The sequence below is a fragment of the Hemibagrus wyckioides genome, linkage group LG17 (assembly GCF_019097595.1).
Source record: "Hemibagrus wyckioides isolate EC202008001 linkage group LG17, SWU_Hwy_1.0, whole genome shotgun sequence".
NCBI lineage: Eukaryota > Metazoa > Chordata > Actinopteri > Siluriformes > Bagridae > Hemibagrus > Hemibagrus wyckioides.
The window spans coordinates 8,319,769-8,338,204 of record NC_080726.1 but is presented as its reverse complement, the minus strand read 5'-3'; the positions used below and the strand labels follow the sequence as shown (position 1 = coordinate 8,338,204).

Genomic DNA, 18,436 nt, shown 5'->3' with positions numbered 1-18,436 from the left:
GTTTAATCTTATTGCATGGCGGTATAATAAATCTAATTCACTACCAGGAAAGATTTTTGATTTAATCAGTTACAAAAACATCAACAAAGGATCCTTTCTTACAGAATCTTCACTGCTCTGACAGCAGTCAACACAGATGGGAGATTACTCATAACAATTTTAGGGATTAATATAATTGCGTAATTGTGGTTTTGATAATTATTAAAATACAGTTCTCCATCTTTTTGATCCTCCTTGATCGGTTTCTAGACCCTAATTTCAGTAATGGCGTGCTGAAGAAAGCTGAGGCCTTTTTTTATAAGTCAATAAAGCATCATTTGTGAGCACAGTAAAATACACTGCAACATAAAATTCGTTTCCTTCATTATTCCCAGTCACAGGTGAAAGACAGACTCGTGTCCAGTCATAACCTCTATTTCCATGGGTCACTGGGATTTTATTGATGTGTCACTCTGGGCAAAATGGAAATAAAATGTATTTAAATCAGAAAATCGTTATGGGGCAATTGTAAACAGGGATTTTGTTCTGCCATGCAGTGAGCTACAGAAGGATGAGAAATTAAAGAAAGAACTTATAATTAACACTGGGTTAGCCTCAGCCTCAGGCGCTCTATGCGTGATGTCTGTTATCTTTTGTAGGCCAAGACTTCCAGAATATTAATGGTGTAATCTGATAGGATGTGTGCATGTCTGCATATGGTGTACAGTATATACTTCTGAAGTTTTGGGAATTAAAACAAACTTCTAATCACACTGAAAGTTTTTCACTGGGTCAAAAAAAAAAAAAGTTCCCTGAATCCTGTCTTGACAAATTATTCAGGAGTCTTGTGTGAAGCACTTAGCACATGCTTTCTGAAAGGCTATGGGAAAAGGTCTGTGCTTTATCTGCCTTGTCATGTAAATTGCTTCTTTCTATGCAAGTATTCAATTCTTGGTCACATTTAATAATAAATAGGGTATCAGACTCTGCCGTGGAGCTTGACGTCTAGCTTATAGAGCTAACCTCAGCTTAGCTTTTACAGGTTCATCTGAAGCCATTAGAAAACATTAGGGAAGTATCTTTTCTCTGATATACAGTATATCCCCCATACATCCCTGAGCTATAATATTTTCAATAGGTCCTGGGTCTGGTTTGCATTTAGGATACTTGGATTGAAACCATGTCTTACTCAAAGGCATTTTAGTGATCCTTATGTCAAAGAAGTTTAATGCTCTCAGTAGGGCCGACCTTGGTGGACAGATCTGAGGGGAGAGGTCAGACAAAGAGCAAAACACCCAAGAAAGGTACAAATGAAGCTTAATCGGACTCACTGCCCGAACCAGACCTAGGGGTGGTGCCTACAGATGAGCATCTGGTGACCGGGCCACCCTAGTAACCCAGTCAGGTTTAGCCCAAAATGCTGACATGGCACCATCTTGTGGACACACAAGCTGTATGTTGAAGACTGGTGCAATGCCAGCCAGGCAGAATGAATGTGATTGACAGTCTTACATGGACTAGATTTAGTGTATACAGTACAAATGATGCACCAAAACGCTGCTTGTGCTTTAAAGTAACAAAAATTGTCTCATTATACTACAAAACGGATTAAATAATCCTTGAACAACCTATTGGATACAGATCAGTATGAATGCAAGGATAGATATTCTACAGTCTTCCTGGCTTTCAGTCACTGAAGCTCTATACAAAGCTAGGGGGGGAAAAAAACCCTGCTTTCATTCTTTCTGCTTCTTCCCCATCACACTACGAATCCCAAGATCCTTATCACTATTTTTGCTGATTTCAACAAGAAAATCTGACCTTGGTTTATTTTTATCATATCTACAGAATCGATCTTACCATGTGGCCTGGAGAGGTTTCATCACTACCAAGCTACATCCCAGGACTTCCCCAGGGCTCAGTTTTTGGGCTAGATTTCTTCTTATATTTTAAATTACTGGCCTCAGGACCTGGTTTACCAGTGCTCTGCTGATGAAACAGAACTTCAGAGGGATGTGGAAGCTCACATTCTGAGCTTGTTATTGGAAGATTATGAGTTCAAATCCCAGGTCTGCCAGAGAACCACTGCTGAGCCCTGGAGCAAGGCACTTAACACCACTGTGTGCTTGGATTAGATTCTGTCTGAAGTTGCTTTTGATAAAAATATCTGACATATGATTAAACATACTTCCCTGGATACCTTCCAGAGTCTACTAGAAATAACACACAGCCTTAGCAACATCTCTTTGTATGTTTTGCCTTTGGCATATTTTGGAAGTCATTCTGCCGAGTGAGTCAATATAAATGTAAATGATCAGCATATACCTGGTGGGTGCTCCTCCTCACCCATATAGACCGTGCAGTTAGCAAGGAGCATCCCCCTTTATTGTGAGAACGCAATTAGGTCAAGTATCTAGAGGGGCATGATGGGGGCTTGTATTCGACACCAAACGAAAATAAAATTCGGCAATTAGTTTTTGGTATATTCTAAATAAAAAATTAGACATCTTGCTTCAATAAAGGGCAGCTCTGAAAAGGAAAGCTTTGACCAAGTGTTGTTCTCAGCTCTGAGAAAGCACCAGGGTGCTAAAACAACCAAAGGTCAATGTGTAAAGTGTTCAGTAGTATGGGTGCAGTGTGGGAGCTGTTGCTTGGTTGATTCATGCTGAGAGAAAATAACATTGCCGTTGGTTTTGGGTGGAAAATAAGTGTTTCTTTGAGACTGTGACCTATTTGTCCATGTGGAAATGAGAGTTTGGGGAATTGGGGATGGAGAAACTCGGCTATTACACTATCCTAATGTCACATGGTATCAATTTATGGCAAGAGATTTCAAGTAAAATTAAAATAAGGTCTAGATACATAAAAAAAAACCAGATAAACAATTAAACTAAATGACTGATGGCAAAAGTTATGTGTTAATACTTAATCATTAGTGATCCCCTTTAGAACATAAAGTCTTTAGCCAGACTCTAGTCCAATGAGTAGCCTTTAGCTAAACAGTTTACAGTACGTAAATGCATGTGATTAGACAAACAGATAACCTGTTACAGAAGCTAGGCTAGTTCACAGATTTGCTGAACCACTGCCAGGTTTATCGACTATTTGTTCAATACTCGGGTTGATCTGCTTATATACTTTGCTGGATTGGTATCCAGACTGTAATTTTCAGTTGGCTCAGATTCAAATCAGTGCACAAGTTTCCTTAGTATCTAAATCCCTCAATACAATTTTTGTTTTTACTAAAATGTATTGTTTATGCAGCAGTGAATCATACTGAAACAGTTCTGAATCACATTACACTGGATCACTGGACACTGGATCACCGGCTGCTTTAAATGAGTCTTTCGTTTTACTTTGGTTCCTTGATTTTGTGATCATTTTTAAAGCAAACGTAGATGACTCCAGTGGTGTCCAGTGATCTGTCAAAGAAATAGCTATAAGATTTTAAAGTGTGCATTGAAGAAGATCATATATATTGCTGGATCTCTATGAAGTTGACCATAGGGCTTTGTGCTGTGCTCCATTTAAAATCATCCTCTACTATCTATTGGAACATTGCCTATATTGTCCCTGCCTCACTGAAAATGTTGTTTTTGCCTGGGTAATGGATGATTATGCTGTGGGACACACAGTGCTTCATTTAGGGCAACTATTCATGCGAGATCACCCTGCAAAATTACATAAGCCATTATTTATGGCCTTCTATAAAGGAGCCAGTGAGTCCACTCAGTGACTGCTGCTGGGTTTTTCTGGAGGTTTGAAATGCTTGTTTTCTCTGTGTTTTTCTCTGGAAGGTGGTTTGTGTAGTGAAGAACTTCAAAGGGAAATCTCTGCTGAGTGAAATACCGCCTGAGGAGAATGTATCCAACACTCCTATGCTTGGAGAGCCCAGGATGGAGAAATACATCGTCTCACAGGTAAAGAACTGATGCAACACTGGTTTACTGTATTATAATAAGAGAAGGATTCTAGTTCATTTTGATGAAAAACATCATGCTCTTTCAGAACCATTTCAAACTGAGATGTAATGTAAAAATGCCACGAATATTCACGTACAAGTGAAGATTTCTTACTGTATTGTCATCAGTGTGGAAGTGTACATAGTTAGATGGGTGAATGTGCCTCTTTCAGCTGCTAATTCGTATGTAGCATTTAGTACAATACAAAAATTGTAAAAAAGTTAAACAAGTAAGGAGTTGATGCACTTCTGTTTACTGTAGTTGTTATAATGAAGACAGATGCAAGTGCATGTAAGAAAGTTTTAATAACACAATGCCAAAAGATCCAAATCGACAAACAGGATCAGTGTCAAAATAACAAGCCCAGGTCTGCATGAACAAGAACAGTGTTGTCCAATCGTATCTGCAAAGGGTCAGCGTGGGTTCAGGTTTTCATTCCAATCGAGCAGAAGCTACATCTGATTCCACCTGTTTAAAAAGTTGATCTTTGCTTTCAGTAGACTCTGATGTGACTTCTGCTTGGTTGGAATGAAAACCTGCACCCACACTGGCCCTTTTTGGATAGGATTGGACACCCCTGGACTAGAGCAAGGAAGAAATTTCTACTCCAATTATCCAATCAAAGGACGGGAAATTGCTGACGTAATCGTACGCCTGCTAGATGGCCCCAGTGACGCCAACTCGAAATCTGATTGGTTAATGTAACAATTTCATTGCCACTTATTTTAAAGCTACGGGCGCCTGCACTACTGATTCTGAAGGCCTTAAGGCAGATTTCTTTTACCCTGGCAACACATGATGTCTGAAATATGATTGGATAAATACTCTTATCATAAATATACACTACTGGAAGCAGCGCAACCGAGAGAATAGCTATGAAATGTAGAGAATAGACTATTGGGAATAATTTAATACACATATTAAATGCAAGTCAGTGATTCAGCTCACTGCTGTTTAGGCCAGCAGAGAAGGCCTTGCTGGCCTTGATGGCCCACCACTGAATTCTCTATAAAGTGTCAGGTATTATAGAGGAGACAACCTGAACTGTGGACACAAGGCAAAAACGTGCACACACACACGAATGCTTCACAGTGAAGCTCTGAAAAACCAAAACTTAAATAGTGGTGCTAATCAGGGAACAGGTGGGCGTGATATCTGGCACGCTGGGGTTGATGGGTAGTGTAGTGTTATGCTCACTGACATTACCATGACACACAAACTGTTATTGTTTTCATATAGCACATGCATGCACATCTAACTAAAATGCTGCCAGTTCAGTATTGTGTATCCGTGCTAAAGCACAGCTATCATGAGTCTGAATTACATTTTCATTTTCTCTAACACTATAGGAGAGCATGTCCTTGCAAACAAAGTAACTGAAACTGCTATAAGTAGCATTACCTGATGCCTGTAGGTGCAGGTGCAGGCTCCCCTCTGCTTAACGTGACAGCATGCTAGCTTAGTAGGTGTGTAGCAAGCTTTATGGCGCTGTCAGAATATTTTATGGTGGTGTTGCACACATGGCAATGCTTTTGTTGAGACTCCCTGTGCTTTTATTAAAACTGAAGTAGTTAAGATGTTTTGATTGATTTAATGCACTCTCTCTCTCTCTCTCTCTCTCTTTCTCTCTCTCTCTCTCTCTCTCTTTTTCTCTCTCTTTCTCTCTCTCTGTGTCTCTGCCTCTATTTCTCTCTGCCTCTGTTTCTCTCTCTCTCTCTCTCTCTCTGTGTCTCTGCTTCTATTTCAATTCAGTTCAATTTCAGTAAGCTTTATTGGCATGACCATATACATGCCAAAGCATTAATATAAAGAGAAGAACATCTCTTATCAACCAACACATTTATGAGAACACTGAGTCTCCAGGAAAACATAAATAAGAGAGAATATAATAAATATAATTAATTAGATCTTAAGACAAGCAGGGCTATGTGTGTGTGTTTGGGTGGGTCACTGACTGTCCCTCAGCTTGTGGCAGGCAGATACGTACTGTCCTGATAGAACGCAGCTCTCCTTCCTCTCCCCCAACAGGATGGTCAGTTTTTCAGTGTTGGTCAGGAGGGAGAACTGGGGATGGAGTAACTGGAATTTTTTGAAATATATTTGACATAGATGTTGGAATTTTTGACATTCTGTTAGGAAGTGTAGCTCTGTCTCCACTGTGTTGTTGTTACACTGTGTGCACACTCTCTGCTCTGTAGGGAGCCACGATTTCTTATAGCGGCCCATCTCGATGGCCAGTGTGTGTGTGCGCTGAGTCTGTACTTGGTCAGTGTGGTTCTGTGCTGGTGGTCAGTCACTGTGCTCAGGTATTCAGCTACAGTGTACTGTCGGTTTAGGGCCAGATAGCACTGCATTTTACTTTGTGCTTGTGTGTGTGTTCCAGTGTGTGATGTGTTGTTGTTGTGTTATAATGTGGTGAGGTCTGATTGTTCTTGTGTGCATCTGCTCCTGATGTAGAAGTGTGTTAGTGTGTGTTGGTGAGCTGAGGGTCCGGACCAGCCGGGTGAGGACACTCTTCTCTCTGCACAGCTCTTGGCACTGCAGGGATTTGTAGTGATAGCTCTGGGGGTCACTGTGTTTTAGGTGGAGCCAATATTTGATGGATCTTTTCTGAATTTTGAGAAGCAGTGGGAAAGTGGCCTAATTCGGCTCGGCAGCCGGTGTTTGTGGTGTTCCTGTGGATTTGTAGAATAGATTTACAGAATTGTGTGTGGATGATTTCAGCTGGGTGTTTATCCCATTGTGTGAAGTTTTGGTGTGTCAGTGGCCCCCAGACCTCACTCCCATACAGCAGAATAGGTTTGATTATTGATTGGAATAATTTGAGCCAGATTGGAATTGGGATGTGGATCTGTATTTGTTTTTTGATGGTGTAGAACGCCCTGCGTGCTTTCTCTGTCAGCTCATTCACTGCTGGACTGAAACTTCCTGTGGAACTCAGTTTCAGTCCTAAGTAGCTGTACTCTTTACAGTTTTCTATTTTGTGTGTTCCTATGGTAAACTGTGTTGTGTTTCCGTGACATCTGGATCTTTTCTGAAAGATAATAGTTTTGGTCTTTTTGAGGTTGACTGTCAGGGCCCAGGTCTGACAGTACTGCTGCAGCAGGTCCAGGTTCTGCTGTAGACCATGAACACTGGGGGACAGCAGGACCAGGTCATCTGCGTACAGCAGGAATTTGACCTCTGAATTGTGTAAAGTGAGACCGGGTGCTGTCGAGAGATCTAATATGGAGGCCAATTCATTAATATACACTATATTGCCAAAAGTATTCGCTCACCTGCCTTGACTCGCATATGAACTTAAGTGACATCCCATTCCTAATCCATAGGGTTCAATATGATGTCGGTCCACCCTTTGCAGCTATAACAGCTTCAACTCTTCTGGGAAGGCTGTCCACAAGGTTTAGGAGTGTGTTTATGGGAATTTTTGACCATTCTTCCAGAAGCACATTTGTGAGGTTACACACCGATGTTGGACGAGAAGGCCTGGCTCTCAGTCTCCGCTCTAATTCATCCCAAAGGTGTTCTATCGGGTTGAGGTCAGGACTCTGTGCAGGCCAGTCAAGTTCCTCCACACCAGACTCTGTCATCCATGTCTTTATGGACCTTGCTTTGTGCTCTGGTGCACAGTCATGTTGGAAGAGGAAGGGGCCAGCTCCAAACTGTTCCCACAAAGTTGGGAGCATGGAATTGTCCAGAATGTCTTGGTATGCTGAAGCATAACTAAGGGGACAAGCCCAGATCCTGAAAAACAACCCCACACCATAATCCCCCCTCCACCAAACTTTACACTTGGCACAATGCAGTCAGACAAGTACCGTTCTCCTGGCAACCGCCAAACCCAGACTCATCCATCAGATTGCCAGATGGAGAAGCGCGATTCGTCACTCCAGAGAACGCGTCTCCACTGCTCTAGAGTCCAGTGGCGACGTGCTTTACACCACTGCATCCGACGCTTTGCAATGCACTTGGTGATGTATGGCTTGGATGCAGCTGCTTGGCCATGGAAACCCATTCCATGAAGCTCTCTGCACACTGTTCTTGAGCTAATCTGAAGGCCACATGAAGTTTGGAGGTCTGTAGCGATTGACTCTGCAGAAAGTTGGCGACCTCTTCGCACTATGCGCCTCAGCATCCGCTGACCCCGCTCCATCAGTTTACGTGGCCTACCACTTCGTGGCTGAGTTGCTGTTGTTCCCAAACACTTCCACGTTCTTATAATACAGCTGACAGTTGACTGTGGAATATTTAGGAGCGAGGAAATTTCACGACTGGATTTGTTGCACAGGTGGCATCCTATCACAGTTCCACGCTGGAATTCACTGAGCTCCTGAGAGCGACCCATTCTTTCAAAATGTTTGTAAAAACAGTCTGCATGCCTAGGTGCTTGATTTTATACACCTGTGGCCATGGAAGTGATTGGAACACCTGATTCTGATTATTTGGATGGGTGAGCGAATACTTTTGGCAATATAGTGTATATATTAAAGAGTGTTGGGTTCAGGCAGCAGCCCTGTCTCACTCCACGCTCCTGATGAAAGAATTTTGTTCTTTTGTTGCCGATTTTAATTCCGCACTTATTGTTCATGTACATGGATTTGATAATATCATATGTTTTATCCCTACACCACTTTCGAGAATTTTATAAAATGAACCTTTGTGCCAAATGGAATCAAAAGCTTTTTGGAAATCTATGAAACATGCAAATATTTTCTTTTGGTTAACGTGTCGGTCAATCAGGGTGTGTAGGGTGTAAATATGATCACCGGTGTGGTGATTTGGTATGAATCCAATTTGACTTTTACTCAAGACACTGTGTTTCATAAGGAAGTATATAAGTCTGGAGTTAATGATGCTGCATAAAACCTTCCCCAGGTTACTGTTCACACAGATGCCTCGGTAGTTATTGGGGTCGAATTTATCTCCACTTTTGAAGATGGGTGTTATAAGACCTTGAGTCCAGGTGTCAGGGAAATGACCTAGACTCAGAATCATGTTAAATAATTTAAGAATTGCCAATTGGAATTTTTTACTTGTGAATTTTAATCATGTCATTAAGGATGTTGTCAGGTCCACTTGCTTTTTTGGGTTTTAGAGTGACCAATGTTTTTGAGAGTTCCCACTCAGTAATGGGGGAGTCCAGAGGATTTTGGGAGTCTTTTATAGCCAATTCTAATGTGTTCAATTTTTTAATGATAATGTTTTGTTACGTTTTGTTGTTGTTGTTGTTAAGAGTATAAATTGATTTGAAGTGACTGACCCATATGTCACCATTTTGTATTGCCAGTTCAGATTTAGATTTATTTAGATTTTTCCAGTGCTCCCAGAAACTGGTAGTGTTTATGGACTCCTCAATTAGTATCAGTTGTTTTTTGGTATATTGGGCTTTTTTGATTCTGAGTCTTAAAGTGTCACAGTAACGAAGGCGTAATTCTGCATTATTTGGATCTCTGTGTTTTTGATTGGATAATTTTCTTAATTCTTTTCTAATATTTTGGCATTCTGTGTCAAACCACTTATCATCGGTTGGATTTTTAGGTATGTTACTGAATCGTTTTAATTGACTTATTTGTGCGGTTCTAATGAAAATATGATTTATATTTCTAACTGCGAGATTGATGCCTTTGTTACTGTGAGTGTATGTCGTGTTTATAAAGCTGTCTAATAGTGTTTGAATTTCCTGGCTGCCTATTGCTTTCTGGAACAGTTCTGTGCTGTTTTGGGCCCCATCTGTATGGTTTCTGGATGTTGTACAGATTACTGGGCTGTGTGTGTGTAGTGGGGTTAGTTTCTGTCCTTTTAATGAACACAGTCTGCCTCTATTTCTCTCTCTCTCTCTCTCTCTCTCTCTCTCTCTCTGTGTCTCTGCCTCTATTTCTCTCTCTCTCTCTGTGTTTTTTCCCCCAATTTTCTCTCTGGCTCTATTTCTCTGTCTCTCTGTCTGTCTCTCTCTCTCTCTCTCTCTCTCTCTCTGTCTCTCTGCCTCTATTTCTCTCTCTGTGTCTCTGCCTCTATTTCTCTCTCTGCGTCTCTGCCTCTATTTCTCTCTCTCTCTCTCTCTCTCTCTCTCTCTCTCTCTCTCTCTGTGTGTGTCTCTGCCTCTCTGCCTCTATTTCTCTCTCTCTCTCTGTGTTTTTTCCCCCAATTTTCTCTCTGGCTCTATTTCTTTCTCTCTCTCGCTCTCTCTCTCTCTCTCTCTCTCTCTCTCTCTCTCTCTCTCTCTCTCTCTGTGTGTCTCTGCCTCTCTGCCTCTATTTCTCTCTCTCTCTCTCTGTGTGTTTTTCCCCCAATTTTCTCTCTGGCTCTATTTCTCTGTCTCTCTCTCTCTCTCTCTCTGTGTTTTTCCCCCCAATTTTCTCTCTGGCTCTATTTCTCTGTCTCTCTCTCTCTCTCTCTCTCTCTCTCTCTCTCTCTCTGTGTCTCTGCCTCTATTTCTCTCTCTGCCTCTATTTCTCTCTCTCTTTCTCTGTGTTTTTTCCCCCAATTTTCTCTCTGGCTCTATTTCTCTGTCTCTGTCTCTCTCTCTCTCTCTCTCTCTCTCTCTCTCTCTCTCTGTCTCTCTCTCTCTCTCTGTGTGTCTCTGCCTCTATTTCTCTCTCTGCCTCTATTTCTCTCTCTTCTCTGTGTTTTTCCCCAATTTTCTCTCTGGCTCTATTTCTCTGTCTCTCTGTCTCTCTCTCTCTCTCTCTCTCTCTCTCTCTCTCTCTCTCTCTCTCTCTCTCTCTGTGTCTCTGCCTCTATTTCTCTCTCTGCCTCTATTTCTCTCTCTCTTTCTCTGTGTTTTTTCCCCCAATTTTCTCTCTGGCTCTATTTCTCTGTCTCTCTGTCTCTCTGTCTCTCTCTCTCTCTCTCTCTCTCTCTCTCTCTCTCTCTCTCTCTCTCTCTCTCTCTCTCTCTGTGTGTCTCTGCCTCTATTTCTCTCTCTGCCTCTATTTCTCTCTCTCTTTCTCTGTGTTTTTTCCCCCAATTTTCTCTCTGGCTCTATTTCTCTGTCTCTCTGTCTCTCTCTCTCTCTCTCTCTCTCTCTCTCTCTCTGTCTCTCTCTCTCTCTCTCTCTCTCTCTCTCTGTGTCTCTGCCTCTATTTCTCTCTCTGCCTCTCTCTCTCTCTCTCTCTCTCTCTCTCTCGTTTTGTTCACATCGATTTTCAATGGCAGAATCAGTTTTTAACCTTTTAGCTTTTCCATTCAAATCAGATTTTCTTCAGCCACATGGGAGCCTGTTGGACTGATTTTCCTATTCAGATCAATTTATTTTCTCTAGACTTGTACTCAGTTGTGATTTTATTAAAATAGTGCACGTCTTTTAGAACAGCTACTCAGCAGATGCCCAGTCTTAAAACACAAATGCTAGGTATTCATAAGCACACGAAAATGAATATGTGATTATTACATAAAAGGCTTATTACAGTCACTTGGGATCATTTTTAAGCATCATCTGTTCTGCTTGCTTGAGGCAGGAGTGTGTTTGTCTGTGTTGTCGCACTAATTTCGCTTCCCCATGGGCAAAATTATAGAAATTACAATGAAAATGCAAATTTAAGTTGTGCTTGTGGAAGAGTTAATTACTACCTGCTATGAGGTATTTTTATATCGTTATTGTTACATTTTGAAAAGAAAACATAGCATAAATTATTTCTACAGAAGTGCAGTAATTAGCCATTATGTAAATCTGTACTAAGTCTGAACATGATCTGATCAGGTTTATATCATCCAGCAGAAGTATAATTATCCATACAACAAGATAAGAAATAAAATTATATAAAGTATGTATCTTTTTACATTGTAATGTAATGAAGGGGAGAATCAACACCTGATGCTTATTCTTTAACAACACATCCTGAATCCATTTCTTTTATACTAAAGTAATGCTAACAATTACTTATTTATTAAGAAATGGCATGTCATGTTTTTTTTTTATCCATTTATAAGTACATTTATTGTTGTGGAACATCCATGAAACAAGTTATGTCCTGTTATCACTTACACCGATCAGCCATAACATTATGACCACTGAGAGGTGAAGTGAATAACACTGAGTATCTCCTCATCATGGCACCTGTTAGTGGGTGGGATATATTAGGCAGCAAGTGAACATTTTGTCCTCAAAGTTGATGTTAGAAGCAGGAAAAATGGACAAGTGTAAGGATTTGAGCGAGTTTGACGAAGGGCCAAATTGTGTTGGCTAGATGACTGGATCAGAGCATCTCCAAAACTGCAGCTCTTGTCGGGTGTTCCCGGTCTGCAGTGGTCAGTATCTATCTTGCCTGGGGAACACATGGCACCAGGATGCACTATGGGAAGAAGGCAAGCCGCGGAGGCAGTTTCATGCTTTGGGCAATGTTCTGCTGGGAAACCTTGGGTCCTGACATTCATGTGGATGTTACTTTGACACCTACCACCTACCTTTTATGGAAACGGTCTTTCCTGATGGCTGTGGCCTCTTTCAGCAGGATAATGCGCCATGGTTCAGGAATGGTTTGATAAGCACAACAACCATTTTCAGGTGTTGCCTCCAAATTCCCCAGATCTCAATTCAATTGAGCATCTGTGGGATGTGCTGCACAAACAAGACTGATCCATGGAGGCCCCACCTTGCAACTTACAGGACTTAAAGGATCTGCTGCTAACATCTTGGTGCCAGATACCACAATCACACTTTCAGGGATCTAGTGGAGTCCATGCCTCGACGGGTCAGGGCTGTTTACGGGGGACCAACACAATGTTGCATGCATGATTGGTGTAGTTATAAACAGTCATTCTCTCTCCAGGATTTTTGAAGGAAAAACTTCACAGCTTGACACTTTACCCTCAGCTGTGTGTCAGAAAACTTAAGATTACCTCTCAGCCTTACCTCTGATGGTTACTACAAATGTGGAGATTCCTTTTAAATATACTAAATAAACATCTCACAGGAAAATAACCATCTGTGTATATGAAGCGTCTGCCAGAAGTACTGTCCATGCTGCTGTTAGAGAAAAGTGGTATATAGTTTGACAAAAATTACACTTTAAGGTACAGCATGTCTCTTTATATATTTTTTTAGATCCAGTGTGTTTACTTGTCAAAGACGTGTAAATTGTTGAAACGTGTGTATTTGTTTTTGTTTTTCTGATAAACTACTGAAGGTGGTGTTCTGTTTAAAAATGCTCTGTCCAGTTCACTAACAGATTAACACACTACAGCCGAAATGTTCTGTAGCACTTAATGATGTTCTTCTTGAAAACATCAAGTAATAAAAGGTTTTGCTCAATGGGATAATGGGCGTGATGTACTAAACTCTATGATAATGGGTTCTATGTTTTTCATGTGCTATTTTATCTTTGCTCGTCTAACATTACATTATACAAAATAAAACAGCAGGAAAATGAAATTCTTCTGCTTCATTTATTTAATATAACATAATAAGATAAGATAAGATAAGATAAGATAAGATAAGATAAGATAAGATAAGATAAGATAAGATAAGATAAGATAAGATAAGATAGCATAAGATAAGACAGAACTTTCCCACAACTGACTGTACATGACTGTAGAAAGGACATTGTTCATAATCGCACTCTCCAGTGTTTATAATCATTTATAATCACACTCTCCAGGGTCACCCAAATGAGGATGAGGTTCCCTTCTGAGTCTGGTTCCTCTCAAGGTTTCTTCCTCATACTATCTAAGGGAGTTTTTCCTTGCCACAGTTGCCTCAGTCTTGCTCACTAGGGATGATTTTGTCTAACATCTAAGTTTCTTATGTTTCTTATGCTCTGTAAAGCTGCTTTGAGACAATGTACACTGATAAAAGCGCTATACAAATAAAATTGAATTGAATTGAACTTTATTAATCCCAAAGCAGAGTCTTTTGCCAGAGACTGCTTCCGATTACAAGAGAAATACATATATATGAAATATTCTATATACAGTATACAATGCTGCTAGGGAACTAAGAACTTATATGATACTGCATATGGTATGATAATATAATATAATATGATATAATATAATATAATATAATATAATATAATATAATATAATATAATATAATATAATATAATATAATATAATATAATATAATATAATATAATATAATATAATACAATACAGACCTGTCCAGGGTGTCCCCTGGATTATATTATATGGATTATATTATATTATATTATATGCTGTTTTTGATCTTTCGGCTGCCCCCTTGTGTGTGAGGGGTCGCCACAGCGGACCAACTGGTCAGCACAACAACCTAGCAGAGATTTTATGCCGGATGCCCTTCCTGACACAACCCTCCCATTTTATCCGGGCATAGGACCGGCACAGCATCCATTGGAAGGGGTTTGGGCCTTCCACATGGTAGGCGAGAAACCTACCACTGAGCCACCAATGCCCTCATGATATGATATGATATGATATGATATGATATGATATAATATGATATGATATAATATAATATAATATAATATAATATAATATAATATAATATAATATAATATAATATAATATAATATAATATAATGAATAAATTTGTGTAGGTATGTTTATTATTTGTTAAATAACACACCTAAATTTCATGCATGTATCTTTGTATGTGTGTCTTGTATTCACGTGATTAGAATGAATCTAATGTTTTACAGCTTGTTTTGCACTTCAAAATGTCATTATATCAAGTATAAAAACTAAAGCATAACCATAAAAAATAAAAGAAAAAAGAAATTTTAAATAAACACAATTGCACATGCAGAAACCTGACTTCCCTTAATCTCTATATTCACTGATATAATGCTGTTAATTTCAGTAAGAGTCGTGAGTCAAGAAGCTTGTATTGTCATTTATTTCAACCCTATATACGTAGCTGATGCGGTACACAGTGACATGAAAGAGTGTTCCTTTAGGACCCTGGTGCTACACAAAGACACAGAGTTACATAAGATGACAGACCTAAGGGCTAAAAAGTAAAATGATCTTATATACATAAAGTGCATGTGTGAAAAGGTTAATTTGACTTTTTAGCCCTTAGTTCTGTGTCTAAAAATAAAGAGTTAAAAGAGTAACGGACAATATATATATATATATATATATATATTATTTTTAATTTGAGGATTTGTTTGGACCTGTAAATCAGCTCCATTGAAAGTTATGTTTTCGCATGATTTAAGTTCTCATATTTTGAATAAATAATTTCTGATGAAATTGCAGGGCTTGGACCATATCAGTGAAATGTGTACATGAATCTGGTTGAGCCTTTGCGACTATGAACATGACTTAAAGATTCACACAGAATCAATACTCTATCGTTCTTAAAGTGAGTGCATGTGATGTGTATGTTGGATGTTAGACATTCAGGATTGCTGTATTAGGAAAAGGAAGTTAATCACAGATCATGAGTGTCATCCTGATCACTACTGAGCAATCTTCATTAACTCTCATTTACTTAACCTTCAGGAACTCATAACTCCGAGAGCTACGATATTCAACTCTGATGGCTTTGTCCTGCGTTAGGTTTGTAGAGAAAGCAGCACTTATTCTGTAGTCATATGATGAATAGATCAACGTGACTTCCCCAGCTTCATTCTGGATTCATATTAGGGTGAGTGAAAGGGCATTTAGAGGAAGCAGCAGACAGTCCATCAAGATTATCCTACTGCCAAAGACAAACTGTGTGTGCCTGCAGTGCATGGCTAGCATTCACTCTGTAATGGGTTATGTCAAGGCTACATCGTTTATCTTGAAAATTGTTAAGGCATTTGTCAGAGTGTAGGGTGACTCTATACTATATATTTGACTTAGAAACTGTGATAATGCTTCATAAAATTAATCCATTAGTTTAATTAATTCCTTTTTTTCCCCTTTCCAACACAGATGACTGATAAAGAGCCGTGCATAATCGGAAAGCAGCTTTAATATTAATGTAGAGTCGGCTGATCCAAAGTTGTTTACGTGAACAGACTTAAATCTGTTTTTAAATTGGTCTCGAATGCCTTTAGGCCTGTGTTTCTTTTACATCATTTATATCTGGACACAAAACCAAACCACCAGGTTGGCTTCTAAATCATTAAGGAATTAATTACAGTGTTACTATATGTCTGTCTTCAGCAAGTTGTTATAAAGATGGAGATCCTCAAATGTCCTTACCACAGAGCTAAAAGCCCAGGAGGTGGAGCTGGAGCTGATCCAACTCCTTCTTTAAACATAATCTTAACCTTAAACACTAACCCTATGACTAACCTCTATTCCAAAACCCTAAATCCAGAAAATGCTATAAAACATAAAACACAAACATCCAGTCTGAAACATGCTCCATGCTCGGATAGTAGAAGGTGGAGCACCTCATGGATTTTTTTGTTTTTTTGTTCTTCATTTATGAATGTAGTTTTCCTTAAATCCAAGTCATTAGGCAGAATCAGGCAATCGACTGGACAAACAGAACTCTGCAGGCACAAATCTCTGAAAGCAAACCTGGAAAATACAAAACGCAAGAAGGTTCAGAGTTGGAACAAAACATGAAAACTCTAAAAGAACAACAGAGTTTATGTGGTTTAAATGGCAAATAGCAAACCTCCTGAAGATGACGCACAAACCTCCTTGGTTGTGTTCATATGCATCACATTAACGCACATGACTCAGACTTACCTTCCTACCGCAAACTGCAAGCTTTCCACCGGTCCATTAATGTACAGTTAATGTAGCATCGGCATCGAATGTAGCATTTCTTCTTGCTTACATTTCTCTTTTTCTTTATATTTTGTAATGTTTATTCTCAGAGTTGTTTAGCTATGCTTTACACCAATACACCAAGGAAAAATTCCCTGTACAGTAGATGTAAAACCCACAGTACTTGGCAAGAAAGATGATTCTGGATTCTGGTTCTGAAAGCTAAACAGGAAGCAGGAGAGATAGTGATAGTGTTCAGGTGACTTTGAGAGTCTTAAAGTCTGAACAGGATTAAAGAACAGCAGGATTTTCTCCTGGCTCTGCAGAGAAAGCAGATGTGACATAATAATAATAATAATAATAATAATAATAATAATAATAATAATAATAATAATAATTATTATTATTATTATTATTATTATTATTATTATTATTATTATTATTATTGTTGTTGTTGTTATAATAATAATAATAATAATAATAATAATAATAATAATAATAATAGAAATGTGTGAATAATATTCTTGTTTTGTTTATCTTGCTTTCAGAGTCCCATCACCTATGCCGAGGTCACATGACGGTGATGTCTTCGGAAATTTACAAAATACGAAGAAAACGCTGCAGCTCTTGTTGAAACACAAGCGCAATGTTATTTTTGAGGGATTTTTTATTTTTATTTTTTTTCTTGTACCATAAATAACTGCAGCAATTAGTATAAACCCAGATTTTCCTTTGTGTTGTTCTTTTACCAAATGTAGAACATATTCCTATTTTTATAAAGATATAAAAATGAGCAGTTTGTATCAGCGTCCTTGAATACAGCATCAGGAAGTAATGTTGCAAAGCAACGGTATGCATAGTGCATTCTTGCTGTCTTACTTAAAACCTTTGGCCATTTGTCTAGGTGTTAACAGGTTGTGTGTTACATTACATCCGTTAACCCATGCATTCATTTTACTGTCCATATATAGATGAGTTCATTAGTGTTGTACATAAACAAATCATTGTCTCAGCAATACTTTCCAATCTGTCCATTGTGCGTTGTTGTTATTTGTTGGTATTGTTGTTAATGTCTGTGATGATTGATATTATTTTCTTCTTGTTGATTGTCTTTAAAGAAATGCTACATAACGAATAAAAGATGACGGGGTGTGCTGTTATAGGGAAATAATCAAAGCAAGCGGGTGTGATGTGGCTCATTGTGACGTTACTTAATTTAACCACCCCAATTAAAGTGGCTCTTAAAGATATTCCTCTTATTCTGATTACATTTTTTTGTATTAAATAATGTCCACCACCACACTTTTTGTTTCTTTATAGCTATATTTAATGGTATGGAATGTCTAGGCACAAGTTATCAAGTTATTATTTATGTTATAGCAGCTATAAACATTTGTTCGTTCATCCGTTTGGCTTTACCTTGAAATTTGTAAGCGTTTAAAATAGGATGTTGCAGCTTAAGGTGTGTTTAAGGTGTTGAAATACTGATCGGAAGGTTGTGAGCTCGAATCCCAGGTCCACCAAGCTGCCACTGCTGAACCCCTAAACAAGACCCTTAATCGCTCACCAATAAGACTAGATAACAAAACAAAACCAAGCTTGTCATGAAAAAGGTCAAAGCTAATCATCCTGAAGAGTTTCCTAAGTAAGAAAACATCAGGTTACAGCTTCTTTACTTCTACAAAGTAGAAGCACTGACGCTGAAGACCAATAATACTAACACGTGTTTTGATACGTGTTTGTTTCTGTGAATCATCTGTCACACAAATCCCTGTAGAAGCTGTTAAGTGTGTTACTCTAAACCTTGCAGCCAGAATTACAGTCTATCTGCACATATAGAAAATGAATCAACACCAATCAGAATT

At 39.0% G+C, this 18,436-nt stretch overlaps 1 protein-coding gene across 1 annotated transcript in view; it reads left to right on the top strand.

Annotated features, from left to right (window-relative positions):
• Positions 1-17,821, top strand: part of plppr5a (phospholipid phosphatase related 5a) — a 37,532-nt gene extending 19,711 nt beyond the window's left edge. Inside the window, exons 5-6 of the mRNA XM_058414617.1 lie at positions 3,777-3,899; positions 17,120-17,821. Of these exons, the coding sequence (XP_058270600.1) occupies positions 3,777-3,899; positions 17,120-17,149 (153 nt within the window). The 3' untranslated portion in view covers positions 17,150-17,821. The remainder of the gene's footprint in view (positions 1-3,776; positions 3,900-17,119) is intronic.
• Positions 17,822-18,436: the final 615 nt, after the last annotated feature.